The sequence below is a fragment of the Sciurus vulgaris genome (genome assembly GCF_902686455.1).
Source record: "Sciurus vulgaris genome assembly, chromosome: 9".
Taxonomy (NCBI): Eukaryota; Metazoa; Chordata; class Mammalia; order Rodentia; family Sciuridae; genus Sciurus; species Sciurus vulgaris.
The window spans coordinates 114,057,467-114,073,181 of record NC_136469.1 but is presented as its reverse complement, the minus strand read 5'-3'; the positions used below and the strand labels follow the sequence as shown (position 1 = coordinate 114,073,181).

The following is a 15,715-nucleotide window of genomic DNA, read 5'->3' as shown; positions in this document are numbered from 1 at the left end:
AAGAAACACAGTGGAACATGAAAGTCACCTTGGGATATGACAATATATTCATGCGGTATCCAGAAAACTGTTGGGAAAGGCCTTGCCAAGGTGTATTCCTGTTGCTCTCTATGCTGCACTATGTCTCATTTAAATTCTGATGTAACCAAGATTTTATCATAGCCTAGGTCATCTTTCATATAATTTCTGAAATATGTAGTATAGCATCTCTTTAGAATAAATTCTGCTGCCCTGTTTTTCCCTATTAGGCCTGCTGATTCCTATTAAAACTAGATTAATATATTGATGCTGACTCTGTCACCCTCCCTTTTGCATCCCGTAGCATCTTATTTGCAAGGCAGCTAGGCAGCTAGTTTACACATGTGTGGTGCTTTTCTGGGTACATGTCGGAGGCACGCGACAGCCCAGAAGAGAGCCGCTGACCACTGTTTTCTATGGATAAAAGCATTAAAGCTACCGAGAGATGAAGTGACCAATGAGAATAAAGCAAAGAACATCCTCCTTTGAGTCCTAGTAATGCACAATGACTTTTGTTGAAACAAAAAAGAAAGAAAGAGAGACGGGGGAAGGAAGGAAGGAAAACACTTATCAAGAGTTTCCCTAGTGTTCCTAGTCCCTGAAAGTCCAGAGAGTGGCTAAGACCATATAAGGCAGTCTGTCATGAGTTTCCTGCTCCCCTGTGATTCCTTCCAGAAGCTCTAACCTCAAGTGGGAGGAAGACAGAAGGCTAGAATCTAAATAATTCTGAGAGAAAATGTTCTTAAAGATTTCCGGGTGTTTCCAGTATCTCCCAATGAAAATCTAGTTCAATCAGACAGAGATGGCATCTACATCTCTAGAAAATCTTTCGGGGAATGATTTAAATTAGCTTTTCTTGCATAAAGGAGGATGGAACCAGTTTTGGAATCCTCACCCCTTACATCAACCCCACCCTAACAGGATTTATGGAACATTTTCAGGTTCATAAGAGCCAACCAGTTTGGATTCATTGCTCATATTTTATTATTTTCGACCTACAAAAAGTCAGTTTCAGATGGTTCGTCCTGATGTAAAACATCATCTTTGAGCAAAAGAAAAGCTAAGAAACAAAACTAAAGGGGCACCATAGGTCAAAAATGATAAGGAAAAAAAATAATAATAATAGTTTGGTCAGGTATTGTGCACACCTACAATCCTAGCTACTCCATTGGCTGAGGCAGGAGGGTCACTGGCTCCAAGACAGCCTGGGCGACTTCATGAGGCCATGTCTCCAAGTAAAATAAAAAGAGCAAAGGGCTAGGGATATAGCTCAGTGGTAGAGCTTCTTGCCTACCATATATGAGGTCCTGCATTCAATCCCCAGTACCCCAATACACAAATAAACAAGAGTGTGTGCATTTATTAAATAGAAGAGAAATCGAGAGATGTGGGGAAGAGACATCAAGAGGCAAGCAAGTCACATTCTGAGAGGAAGAGCAGTGTGCATGATAGAGATGGACAATTCCATGACTGACCAGCACAGGGAAGTGGCTTTGGGCATTTAACTGTCTGGAATCCTTAATCTGAGTCCTTAACATTTGCTCCTCCTTCAGCCATAGCTCATGTCTCTTTGCTGAACCACATCTTCTAGCTTTGGGTTAAATTTTCTTTTAATGTTTAATTTTATGTATTTTCATATGTTTCTTTTAGTAACATTTCAGTCTTATTTTCCCAATAAGGAACTTCCTGAGAGCAAGTTCCTGTGTCATATTTCAGCCTCTTAAGGCAGGGCATGCCATGCGTTCAGTAAGTGCCAGTAAGTATCTATTAAATACACTCAAAACTTATCAATAGGCTCTGTTATAAGAGAACTCAACTGGAAATATAAACTCTAGGAGGACCAGTAACAATAAGATCCATCTTTGGGTGGTACTTCTGTGTGCTCTATTCTATGCCACATATTTTATACATACATTAGTTCTAAATCTGACATCAACCTTACAAAGGATATTAGTATTATTAATCTCATGCTATATTATTAATCACATTCTACAGTTGGGCATACTAAGAGATTTCAGAAAGGTTAGGTGACTTGCCTCATGCCACACAGAGTACGTGAACTTCAGGCCCAGGTGTTCTGCCAAAGCCCACACTCTTTCCATTGTTTTTTTTTTTTTTTTTTTTTTGCCTTGGGTGGTGCTGGTCATTCTTTTATAATAATGGAAATAATATCTGAGACTTATAGAGCGTTTACTGTGTACCAGGCACTGTTCTAAAGCCACTCATATGTTAATTCATTCAGCCCTCACAACTACTCTAGTGGTGAGTCCATTATTATCTATTTTACCTTGCATCATCAGTCATTTTACAACCCTTGTAAAGGACAATAAAGGTCAATGACATTTTCTTCTTATTAGGCTCATTCGAAAGTTTGGCATAACTACAACAGAAATTTTCGCCCACATCAGAAAGGCTGGCTATCGATCACATTGGGGTCCCATTGGATTGAGCCAAACAGATCAGAAAACATGATGGATGTGCTCAAGTGCCAACAATCCATGGTTTCTGTGCTTGGATGGTTTGCCACCCCTATTCATGGGGATGGTGACTATCCAGAGATCATGAAGAAGTTGTTCTCCATTCTACCCCTATTCTCCGAAGCAGAGAAGGAGGAGGTAAGGGGCACAGCCGACTTCTTTGCCTTTTCCTTTGGACCCAACAATTTCAAGCCCCTGAACACCATGGCTAAAATGGGGCAAAATGTGTCACTCAATTTAAGACAAGTGCTGAAATGGATTAAACTGGAATATGGCAACCCCCGAATCTTGATTATGGAGAATGGCTGGTTCACAGACAGTTATGTGAAGACAGAAGATACCACGGCCATCTACATGATGAAAAATTTCCTCAACCAGGTTCTTCAAGGTTGGTTGCACATTAGCTCAACTTTTTAAAAATGCTAAATCCTTATAGGATATTTAAAGTCACCTTTGAATGTGTAATCATTGCTATTGTGGGGGGTTTTCATATTTTACAATGTTGACAGAAATTTTAAATGTTATTCCCATGCTCTTTCTTAAATAAAAGCTTGAGGACAAAATAATTTCAGACTACAGTTAGATCTTTAATTGTTAAAAATATGCTGTTTCATTCTTTATAAATGACACAATGCAAAAAAAGATAAGTTTAAAGTTCCCTACTGGTTGTACTAGGTTGTACTTTAAGTTGCTTTTCAAAATTGTGATCCTTTTACTCTTTTATTATGTGACTGAATGATAAAAGGTATGAAGACAAAACTGAGAAATTTCTATTAATCACAGTGATTTCCTCTGACCTCAATATATGTCCTCATTCTTTTTCCATTACTCAAGCAGTGGCATCTTCAGGTGACTGCAACAATGGAGCCAAAGTCAAGCTCAGGTTATGATGATTTTTTTTCCCTACAGCATTGGGTTCCATTCATCCAAATATGAAGGAATTCTCTGTGGATCTTGCTAAAACTCTGTAGCTCTTTTTAGAACTCACTAGTCTACAGGAAAATCCCAGCTTCTGCAGGAGAGAATCTTCAGGGAGGGTCCTCAGGGAGAGCAAGACTGTCCCAATTCTGCTACTCCAGATTGCAAGAAGGAACAGCATGGAAGAGCTATACCCAGTCACAGGCCACTTGTGCATGAGAGACTTAGAGCAGAGGACATTGCCTACAGGTCCTGAGTCGAGTTGTCTGCCCGTGGGCAGAAGAGGTGCCCATTCCACCTCTCTTCAGAACCCTATAACCTGGGCTTGTTAAAGCATGTTTGATTTCTTGGACTCTTTTGCCATGGATTTTCCACCTTTTAGGGAAAGAATGTCAGTGATAAACCTCCAAAAAGCAAAAATGATGCATTTCTAGGATAGAAATGAAAGATTTTAAGAAAAATGATTCAGGGTTGCCTGGGCATGTAATTCAGTAGTAGAGTACTTGTCTAGCATGTGGGCAACCCTGGGTTCAATCCCCAGGTACTGTCAGAAAGAAGGAAGGAAAGAAGGAAGGAAGGAAGGAAGGAAGGAAGGAAGGAAGGAAGGAAGGAAGGAAGGAAGGAAGGAAGGAAGGAAGGGAGGGAGGGAGGGAGGGAGGAAGGAAGGGAGGGAGGGAGGGAGGAAGAGAGAGAGAGAGAGAGGGAGAGAAAGAAAAAGAAAGAGAGAGAAAGGAAGGAGAAAAGGAAGGAAGGAAGGAAGGAAGGAAAGAAGGGAGGAAGGGAGGAAGGAAGAGAGAGAGAGAGAGAGGGAGAGAAAGAAAAAGAGAGAGAGAGAAAGGAAGGAGGGAGGGAAGGAAGGAAGGGAGGGAGGGAGGGAGGGAGGGAGGGAGGGAGGGAGAGAGAGAGAGAGAGAGAGAGAAAGAAAGAAAGAAAGAAAGAAAGAAAGAAAGAAAGAAAGAAAGAAAGAAAGAAAGAAAGAAAGAGAGAGAAAGAAAGAAAGAAAGAAAAAGAAAGAAAGAAAGAGAACAGGGTTAATCCAGGTATTAGTTGTTTTTGTGTTGATGATGTTCATGTTTCATTTTTATCCAAATCTTGAAATTTACTTCAGAGTTTTCAAGCTAGAAAGGTCCTTAGAGATTACCCTTTCCAATATATTCTGTTTACAAATGCAGAAACAGGCCAAGAACCTTGCCCAATAGCACCCTCACAGCAGCACGGCAGGGCAAGGCCCTGGGCCCCCTGCCCTTGGGCCCAGTCAGAGCTCATTCCCTTACATCACTCTGCCTCTTTTGCCTCCTTATATCTACATTCACTTATGCTACTTCTAAGAATTGACTCTTTAGCCCCTGAAGGACAGTTTCTTAGAATGGATAGTTTGCCCACAAATGGGAAGCAAACCAAATTTGAAATGAGAAACTCTTGGTCACTAGCAGACATCCATATTAGTCCCAGAGGGTTCTAGAAATTATCATGCCTCACTGACAGATTTGCACACTAAACCTCAGTAATATTTTTCAGTTGATCCTTTGTGCCATTCATTTATGAGGGGTGGTGTGTATAGGGGTACCATTCTAGACGAAAATGATTGTCACTTTTCAGGAACGAATGTGCATTTTCTATTTGATATAATAAGCCTGCAAATCAAGGAAAAGGTTGATTTCACAATATGCTGTCCCCTGTCATGTTGTTAGTGAAATTGTAAACACACACTGGAGTGTTGAGCTTTCTGAATGTCTTTGTTTGTTTTGTTTTTTTTTCTCTGTGCAGCAATAAGGGTTGATGAAATTCAAGTGTTTGGTTATACTGCCTGGTCTCTCTTGGATGGCTTTGAGTGGCACGATGCTTACACCACCCGCCGAGGATTATTTTATGTGGATTTTAATAGTAAAGAGAAAGAAAGAAAACCCAAGTCCTCAGCACATTACTATAAACAGATCATACAAGAAAATGGTTTTACTTTGGAAGAGTCCACGCCAGATATGCAGGGTCAGTTTCCCTGTGACTTCTCCTGGGGTATCACTGAATCTGTTCTTAAGGTAAGTGACTACCTCCAAATTAACCATAAACTGGAGAAGATAGGACGCCATGTTTTATTTCATTTACTCAATGATAGCTAGGAGGTAGTAATCAGGCACTATCAGATACCACAATTATTTAGAGGTAATGGAACAGAGTTGGGGAAAGAGGAAGAAGATGAGTGCTGAGACATTTTCATGGGTCAGAAGGTATACTTAGTGATGGAAACCAAGTGACAAAGAGCCTGCCCTCTGAGAGTATATAGTTCCACAGAACTTAAAACCATTTATCTGTGAGGAAAAAACCATTTTACATGTATATATTTGCCAAAAGCAAATCATTAGTAGCCCTTTATTTAAGCAACTAGTAGATCTGGGTAATTTGCCTTCTGAGATCTCCATATCTCAGTGGAGCCTCCCCACATATCCCATTACTCACGGCTTTCCAATGTTTGCTCAAATGTCTCCTTCTCGATCAGACTTCCCAGCAATCAAAAATCCGAACCCCGCCCTATTACCATCTCCCTTCCCTGCTCTATATTTCCATATAGAACTCATCACCATATAACTAACTATGAACCTTATACGTTTTTCTTATTTATCACCCGTTTTCTCCTACTAGCATGCCAGGTGCATGAGGACAGAGATGTTAGAGGCTTTGATGCCTGCCATATGCCTTAGTAGGGCAGCTCCAGGCCCATGGCAGGTGCTCATCTCTTAGAACCAGACCAATTAATGAGATCTCCTTTTAGAGCCAAGTACAGGCGTAGAGACCTTCCATTCCAAATTCTTTATTTTACAGGTGAGGAAAGTGAGACCCATCAACTTGCCCAAGGCAACACAAATAGTGGCAGAACTCTCACGAGGCAGTCTGCAAGCCTTCAGATATACAATGCTCTTTCCCAAATAATAACAACTATTTTTAAAGCTCATACTTTTTGTCAAGCATGTAACTATTGCATGCATACACGTTCTATTTAATCTTAAAACTCCCATTTTACAGACAAGAAAGCTGAGGTTTAGAGAAGTTACATAACTTGCCCCCAGGTTACCTAGGTCTGTCTCCAGACCACTACGCCATAGAACTTCACAATACCACACAATTTCCTTTGCTCTAGAAGCCTATGGAAAGACAATGAATTATACAAGAGATGGGACCAGACAAAATGGTCAAAACCACAAGTGAGCAAAGCTCACAGATTACTGAAAGGTGTGGTGGCACACACCTGTAATCCCCAGAAATTTAGGAGGCTGAGGCAGGAGGATTGCAAATTCCAGGCCAGTCTCAGCAACTTAGTGAGGCCCTAAGCAACTTATTGAGACCCTGTCTCAAAACAAAACAAACAAACAAACAAAAAAACCATGGGCTGGGGATATAACTCAGTTCGTAGAGTGCTTGCCTGTGAAGCACAAGGCCCTGGGTTCAATCCCCAGCATTGCAAAAAAACAAATACAAACAAACAAATAAACAGAAAGGGCTGGGGATGTGGCTCATTGTTAAGCACCCCTAGGTTCAATTGCTGGTGCAAAAACAAACAAGAAAAAAAAAAAAAAAAAAAAACCACAGGTTATTAATCTCAACCTCTGTGGATATTGAGAGTAACATAAACAGTGACTCATCTTCAGCTGTGTCCCCTCTAAAATCACAGTTCCTACTCCTTCTTTCATATGGCCATCTTTTCCCTATAACTTCAAGTAGTTTTATTTTTCACAACTCCAGATCCAGCAGGTAAAGACCCTACAGGATATTGAGAGATACTTCTCCCACCTGTATGGGAGACCCAACCTGCAAGTTCCTGCTTTAGCTGAAGACCCACCAGTTTCCCAGTGATTGATTCTATGATGTCTGCCCCACTTCCAGTTTTAGGAGCAAGAACTGATCCTGTGAGTCAAGGAAAATCAGTTCTGTGATCTGTTAGGCCTTGATTCATGCTCACCCCTGGAGCCCAGGAGAGTCAGCTTCTAGTCATCAACTTAGGAACTAAGAATGAGGATGAATGGTTTACAAAGAAAACTAAGTTGTTGTTTTGAAAAATCAGCTAAAGGATGTTTAACTAGCTGCTGTGTAGGCAATCAGACCTCCTGAATCTCTGAGATTACAGGTATGCACTGCAATGCCCATCTAACATGGTCACATTTACTTTATCTCAGCCCCTTTGTTCTATGAACCACTGATAAATTGCAAACATCATTACACTCCACCCCGAAATATTTCAGCATGTATCTCCTAAGAACAAGGACATTTGCCCATATCACTCCATCATGAAGAGGCCCAGAACATTTAACATTGATTCAACACCATCTTATTTACAATCCATATTCAAATTTCCTAAATGTTCCAAAATGTCTTTTATAGATTTAAATTATTTTTAGATCAAGAATGCAAACAAAGGTCACATGTTGGTTGTCTTTCATCTTCAGACTTCTTTAATTCAGAACAATTCCTTGTGGTCTTGGCAATTCTGACAAATTCAGACAAATTGACAAGAGAATGTCTCATGCTTTGGATTTCTCTGATTATTTCTTTATTAGGTTGAATTAACCATTTCTGGAAAAAATGCTACATAGATGATATTGTGCACTATCAATGCATCCCATCAGGAGGTACATGATGTCAATTTGTTTTATTATGGAAAATATTAACACAGTTGAAGTAGTGTCACCAGATTTCTTGGTTTAAGGTGGCATGTGTAGATCTCTTAATTAAATGGTATCTTTTCTATTTTTAATTAAGAAGTGATCTGATGAAGCCGTGTGCAGTGGCACACTCCAGGAATCCCAGCAGCTTGGGAGGCTGAGGTCGGAAGGTCTCAAGTTCAAAGTCAGCCTCAGCAACCTAGAAAAACCCTAAGCAATTCAGCAAGACCCTGTCTCAAAAAAAAAAAAAAAAAATTAGGTGGGCCTAGGGATGTGGCCCAGTGGTTAAGTGCTCCTGGATTCAATTCCTGGCACCCCCCACACCCCAAAAAAAGTGAGCTGATGATGATACCCAGAGACTATATGAATATCCTGTTCCTGAACAATAATTTAAACAACAGTTTTAAAATTCATGATTCTTGCCTCAATTCATAGATTGCAAAATGGAGAAATTCTAATCAGATTGTTCCTTCTATATTTATTAGCTGGTTTCTCTTAAGTTTAGTGTTTTGTAATTCATTATTATCATTGTAACATTATTTATTTTTATGCTCAACTTGTCTCATTTTTAACCACTGGGACCCCTTCAAGCTGCTCATATGTCTTCTGACATTTACTTTGCAGTTTTTAAGCACTTTCTTGTTTTCCAGCACTAGATGTCCCAGCATCACTTCATTCTTTCCTTCACCCAGACCTAGAAAAAAATTCTTCAAGGAACCCAGGATCCTTTTTTTTTTTTTTTTTTTTTATGGTTGCACAATATTGTGAATGTATTAATATCATATTATTGAATTGTAGATTTTTAAATTATTATGGTGGTACTTTTACATTATCTATATTTATCATAAAAACAAAAATTTTCATTAAATCCCGGGATCTTTTTAGTAGGGAACACGATTTTAAAAACAAACTTTGAGAATTGGGACTGGCTTTAGGATTCATCTATTTAACTAGACCTCTTTGCAGGTTAATCACACCCACTTGCTGTCTAAAACTAATACCTTCTGATGATTTATAAAAGTAAAACCACCAGGCACAATGGTACACATCGGTAATCCCAGTGACTCAAGAGGCTGAGGCAGGGTTTTTGGAGGTTAGCTTAGGCAATTTAGCAAGCTCTTGTCTCAAAATAAAACAATAAAAGGGCTGAGAATATAGGTCAGTTGTAAGCATCCATGGGTTCCATGGGTTCAATTCCCAGTACCACAAACAAACAAAATAACAGATATTTATTTGATCTTGCCTGGTCTTATGGAAGGATTGTCTTTTGTAAATACCTTTTTTTTTTTTTTTTTTTTTTTTTTTTTTTTCTGATGCTAGGGATTGAACCCAGGGCCTTGTGCTTGTGAGGCAAGCACTCTACCAACTAAGCTATATCCCCGGCCCATGCAAATACCTTTTTAATACCTTAATGTTCTAAGGTTTTCTAAACACCGAAACTGACTATAGAGGCTAGGAGGATTTCGCTCAAATAATTAATTATATACAGATTAAACTTCATGCTCACATGATCAATGTTCTCTCAGTTTAATGTTCTAGATAACTGGTTGGCAGATGGCAAGTGGGCAGTAATATGGTTTTGTAATTATACTGTGAAAGATGACACATGAGAAAACAACTAGAGGGAAAATATTTACTAAAGATTATCATTTTTTCTGGTGCATTTAAATTCAGTCAAGAAAATAAAAAGTACTTTAACATAAGTACAGAACTTTTATTTGCCCTTTTTAGTTTTAAATTTATAAATGCCTTTTTTAAGTCCTTTGTTTTAGTTTAGACTCAAAGACCTACAAGGCAATTATTATGCTACGGTGCTTTGGGGTTGACAGAACCCTTTTCCAGAGAATCAACTCCTCACAGCACACCTGGGAGTCAGGTGAGACAGCTCCATCACTATATAATTGCCAAGCCTGAGTTTCAAAAGGGCAAACTAGGACAGACTCTAATGAGACAATACCAGATTCAAGAGTCAAACTTGGGAGTTTTATGGTATTTTATTCTTTCTATTAATAATTCAAGTTCTTTTCATGGAGAAAGAATTCAATCCTTTTCTTTTAGATGAATAAATGCTGTGTTCTCACAGGCACATGGGTGGGGGAGATATACCTGATGCAAAGTTGATATCACTTGTTGCAAGGGATCATTGCCTATCCTGCCAGTCTCTTTTAGGAACTGGAACTGTGGTCAACCAGTCCCCTCTAAATCCAAGTGCTGGTCTCAGAGAACTCCTTCACAACTGGAATTTCCTTTGTCTTCAATTTGTAACAGGGCTTCGATTCCTTCTTTCACAATTGCTTTTAAGTGAGGATAGAAAGTCAATTTCCTGATGCATCTGAAGAGAATCACATGAGACCCCACTCTATAACCTGGGTTTTTAGGTGAAATGAGCTGGAAAATGGCTTCTCAGTCTTTTCTCAATTTGTTTCCAAGCCAAACCCTGGGTATGGTTCCTTCCCTGTTTCCTGGTCTCCCTGGAGATGCCAAGGGCTGGAAGGGAAGATAATCCATCAGGCCTGTTCTCTGACATCACGAGGAGAACAGCCGGAACTCAGAGGTCATTATGAAGGACATATACATAATGTATTTTCTCTCTTGTCCTGAGAGGTAGCATAAGATCAGGCCCTTCTTCCTCTCAAAGGGTGTATGCTGAGAGCCTCAGTCAGCCAATATGTGCTTTACCTGAATGTGCTTCTTTTCCCACAGCCCGAGTCCATGGCTTCCTCCCCACAGTTTACTGACCCTCACCTGTACGTGTGGAATGCCACTGGCAACAGACTGTTGCATCGAGTGGAAGGGGTAAGGCTGAAAACGCGACCTGTTCAATGCACGGATTTTGTCAGCATCAAAAAGCAACTTGAGATGTTGGTTAGAATGAAAGTCACCCACTACAGGTTTGCTCTGGACTGGGCCTCAGTCCTGCCCACTGGTAACCTGTCTGAAGTCAACCAACAAGTTCTGAGGTACTACAGGTGTGTGATCAGCGAGGGGCTGAAGCTCGGCATCTCCCCAATGGTCACGTTGTATTACCCCACGCACGCCCATCTAGGCCTACCCACGCCTCTATTACACGGTGGGGGCTGGCTGAACCCGTGGACAGTCAAGGCCTTCCAGGACTACGCGGGGCTGTGCTTCCAGGAGCTGGGAGACTTGGTGAAACTCTGGATCACCATCAACGAGCCTAACCGGCTGAGTGACATCTACAACCGCACTAGTAATGACAGCTACAGGGCAGCCCACAACCTGCTGATCGCACATGCCCTGGTCTGGCACCTCTATGACCAGCAGTACAGGCCGTCCCAGCGTGGCGCGGTGTCGCTGTCCTTGCACTCAGACTGGGCGGAACCAGCCAACCCCTACGTGGACTCGCACTGGAAGGCGGCGGAGCGCTTCCTCCAGTTCGAGATCGCCTGGTTCGCAGATCCCCTGTTCAAGACCGGGGATTATCCCACCACAATGAGGGAGTACATCGCCTCCAAGAATCGGCGAGGGCTCTCCAGCTCTGCGCTGCCTCGCTTCACCGAGGACGAGAGCAGGATGGTCAAGGGCGCTGCTGACTTCTATGCCTTGAACCACTTCACCACTAGATTTGTGATGCACGAGCAGCAGAACGGCAGCCGCTACGATTCGGACAGGGATGTGCAGTTCCTACAGGACATCACCCGCCTGAGCTCCCCGACTCGCCTGGCCGTGATGCCCTGGGGAGAGCGCAAGCTGCTCACGTGGATCCGAAAGAACTACGGCGATGTGGATATCTACATCACTGCCAATGGCATCGATGACCAGTCTTTGGAAAATGATCAACTCCGAAAGTACTACTTGGAGAAGTACGTTCAGGAGGCTCTGAAAGGTGAGGTTCGGGGCCAGTTTAGATGCAGTAAGGTGTGAGATTCACGTTAACTGACAGGAACGAAAGAACAAGGGGAGAAGGCTCATTAGTGACCTTGTCGGATTTGTGGCACCCAGGTCCTGTTGCTTGGATTCCATCCTGAAAACTGAACTTTGCTGGATTTTTGAGATTTTAATCATAAAAGGAACATAAGCACATCCTGGAAAATTTGACAAGTATTTTTGTTTTCTTATTTGGTACTGGGAATGGAGTCCAGGAGACTGCTGTACCACTCAGCTACAACCCCAGGCCTTTGAGACAGGGTCTGGTCAAGTTTCCTAGGCTGGATTGAAACTTGACATCCTCTTGCTTCAGATTCCTGAGTTGTTGGGATTACAGGCATGTGCCAGCATGCATAACTTGGAAAGCATTTTTCTTAAAAATCACCTGAAATCTGACTCCCCAAGAGTGGCACTGTCAATATGTTAGACTGCAGACTTCCATATGCTTGTTAGGCAACATAATACAGTTCTGTATCCAACTTTTTTCCTTTTTCTTGGTGAACCCAGGGTCTCCTGATTGGTTCAACCAGAGCTACATTCCCAGTCTCAAACTTTTTTTATGGTGCTGGGCATTAAAACCCAGAGAGTCATGCGTGCCTAGTCCCCAACATTTTTATTTTCTTTATTTACTTAAAGACAGGTCTCACTAAGTTGCCCAGAACTCACTGTTCTTCTGCCTTAGCCTTCTCAGTAGCCATGCCAGGCTCCAGCTTTTTAAAATACCACATTGAGAAAATGTTCTCTTTCATAGAAACTATTTACATAATATAAGGATTTCTCAACCTCAGCACTATTGACATATTAGGCCTAATTTTTTTTGTTGTGTGGAACTGTCCCATTCATTATAGGATGCTTAACAGCTCCCTGGCCTCTACCTACAAGGACCCTCCCCCACCTCATCCCCACCCCCATTTCCCCATTCCTCCCATCCCCACTCTTGCTTCCAGGGTTGTGACAACCAAAAATATCTCCATATTGCCAATGTCCCTGATCATCATCTTACTCCTTCCTCCACCTCTTAAAAACCACTCACTTATCCATATAACAGAAAACTGATTAAAGGCATTAAGCATAAAGAACAAGGGCACTGAAATATTATCAGTATGAAGGGCATAAAAACAATAATTTTTAAAAAATTAACTCAAGGAGATTTTCACAGATCTATAAGTTACATACATAAACTCAAAATTATCTGGGCACAGTGGCACAGATTTGTAATGCCTGCTATTCAGGAGGCTGAGGCAGGAGGAGCACAAGTTCAAGGTCAGCCTGGGTAACTTAGCAAGATCCTATCTCAAAATAAAAAGGGCTGTAGGTGTAGCTCAGTGGTGGAGCACTCATGTACAAGGCCCTGGGTTTGATCCAAAATACAAAACAACAACAACAAGGAAAGTGTCCCATGTCATTAAAAATCTTGTACATTTTAATGGTTGCTTCATATCCCATTATACGAACATATCTTCCCATACTAAACCATTCTTCTAATGTTTGATATTAAGGTTTTTTTTTTTTTCCCCTACTACTGAAAAAATAGGTATCTTTGTATGGAGATCTTTGTCTTCATTTCCAATTAGCTTCTTAGGATGGATTGCCCAACATGAATTTTTTGGGTCAGATGTTATAAACAGCAGTGGATGAGAGTACTTATATAAGCTTCCAGCATTGATTCTTATCATTTAAACAAAGTCTTTTTATTTATTTACTTGTATACTTATTTTGCAGTGCTAAAAGCCCTGTGTATGTTAGGCAAGTGCTCTACCACTAAGTTATATTCCCAGCTCTAAAAATCTTACTTTTAAATATTTATGATAGATAGTTGAAGCAGGAAAATGACCCAGAACTGTGTTCATTTATTTGGCAAATATTGAGTACCTCATATGGGCAAAAATGATTCTGGGTACTATATTACCACTGAACAAAATCAAGATTACTATCCTCGGGGAGCCTGTATTTTTGTGGGGTAAGAATCAACAAATGGATAAGTCAGAAATAGTATGTCAGAAGCAAAAGGTTCTATGCAGAAAGCAGAACAGGGAAGATAATTTCTAGGAGTGGAAAAGAGGTTACAATTCTAAAAGCCACAGTCCTTACTCCGGCCTGCTACACTCCACAAAATCTGCTCCTTCCCTTACTTCTATGACCTGTTTTTTAACTTCCCCTTGCTTGCTGGAAGGCCACTTGGACCTCCTTCCTGATCCTCACTCAGGGCAGGCATGTTCCCATACTAGGACTCTTACATTTTGCTGTTCCCTAACACCCCTCTAGGATAACTATACTGGTTTGCCATCTTCTCCAGATCGGTTAAACTCCCCTGTTTAGAATTGTAGGATTAGGGCAGAAAGACTTTAGAATTATAGGAGCAGGGGAGTAAGAAAAGAATGAATGCCTAGGGAAACCAAGTGCGGTTGGTTACTGGGAAGCACCAAGAGCATATCTGAGGTTCAGAATGAGGACAGACAGGTAAGATTTTTCTGCCTGTGATTCTTAGAAAAAATGTGACAAGACAAGAACTATTACCTTCATGGCTCTGTTTCTTTTTTTTTCTTTTTTTCATCTTCCAGTTGTCTCTTTTTTTTTATTTTTATAGTAAACAAATGGGATACATGTTGTTTCTGTTTGTACATGGAGTAACAGCATACCATTTGCATATTCATAAATTTACATAGAGTAATGATGTTTGATTCATTCCATTATTTTTTCCTTCCCCCCACCCCTCCCACCCCTCTTTTCCCTCTATACAGTCCCTCCTTCCTCCATTCTTGTCCCACTCCCACCCCCCATTAAGTGTCATCATCCGCTTATCAGTGAGATCATTCCTCTTTTGGATTTTTGAGATTGGCTTATCTCACTTAACATGATATTCTCCAAATTTCATCCATTTGCCTGCAAATGCCATAATTTTATTATTCTTTATAGCTGAGTAATATTCCATTGTATATATATACCACAGTTTCTTTATCCATTCATCAATTGAAGGACATCTAGGTTGGTTCCACAGTCTGACTATTGTGAATTGAGCAGCTACGAACATTGATGTGGCTGTATCTCTGTAGTATGCTGATTTTAAGTCCTTTGGGTATAGGCCGAGGAGTGGGATAGCTGGGTCAAATGGTAGGTCCATTCCAAGTTTTCTAAGGAATCTCCACACTGCTTTCCAGAGTGGCTGCACTAATTTGCAACCCCAATGGCAATGTATGAGTGTACCTTTTTCCCCACATCCTCTCCAACACCTATTGTTGCTTGTGTTCTTGATAATCGCCATTCTAATTGGGGTGAGATGGAATCTTAGGGTAGTTTTGATTTGCATTTCTCTAATTACTAAAGATGTTGAATATTTTTTCATATATCTGTTGATTGCTTGTACATCTTCTTCTGTGAAGTGTCTGTTCATTTCCTTAGCCCATTTGTTGATTGGGTTATTTCTATTCTTGGTGTAGAGTTTTTTGAGTTCTTTATATATTCTGGAAATTAGTGCTCTATCTGAAGTATGAGAGGCAAAGATATTCTCCCACTCTGTAGGTTCTCTCTTCACATTGCTGATAGTTTCCTTTGCTGAGAGAAAGCTTTTTAGTTTGAATCTATCCCAGTTATTGATTCTTGCTTTTATGACCATTTTTACAATATTAATTCTGCCTATCCAAGAACATGGGAGATCTTTCCATCTTCTAAGGTCTTCCTTAATTTCTTTCTTCAGTGTTTTGTAGTTTTCATTGTAGAGATCTTTTACCTCTTTGGTTAGATTGATACCCAAGTTTTTTTTTT

General features: G+C 40.7%; 1 protein-coding gene across 1 annotated transcript in view; it reads left to right on the top strand.

Annotated features, from left to right (window-relative positions):
- Nucleotides 1–15,715, top strand: part of KLB (klotho beta) — a gene marked incomplete at its 3' end in the record, with an annotated part of 38,895 nt that overhangs the window by 17,828 nt on the left and 5,352 nt on the right. Inside the window, 3 exon segments of the mRNA XM_079152805.1 lie at nucleotides 2,376–2,883; nucleotides 5,181–5,449; nucleotides 10,769–11,912. Coding sequence (XP_079008931.1) covers nucleotides 2,376–2,883; nucleotides 5,181–5,449; nucleotides 10,769–11,912 — 1,921 coding nt within the window.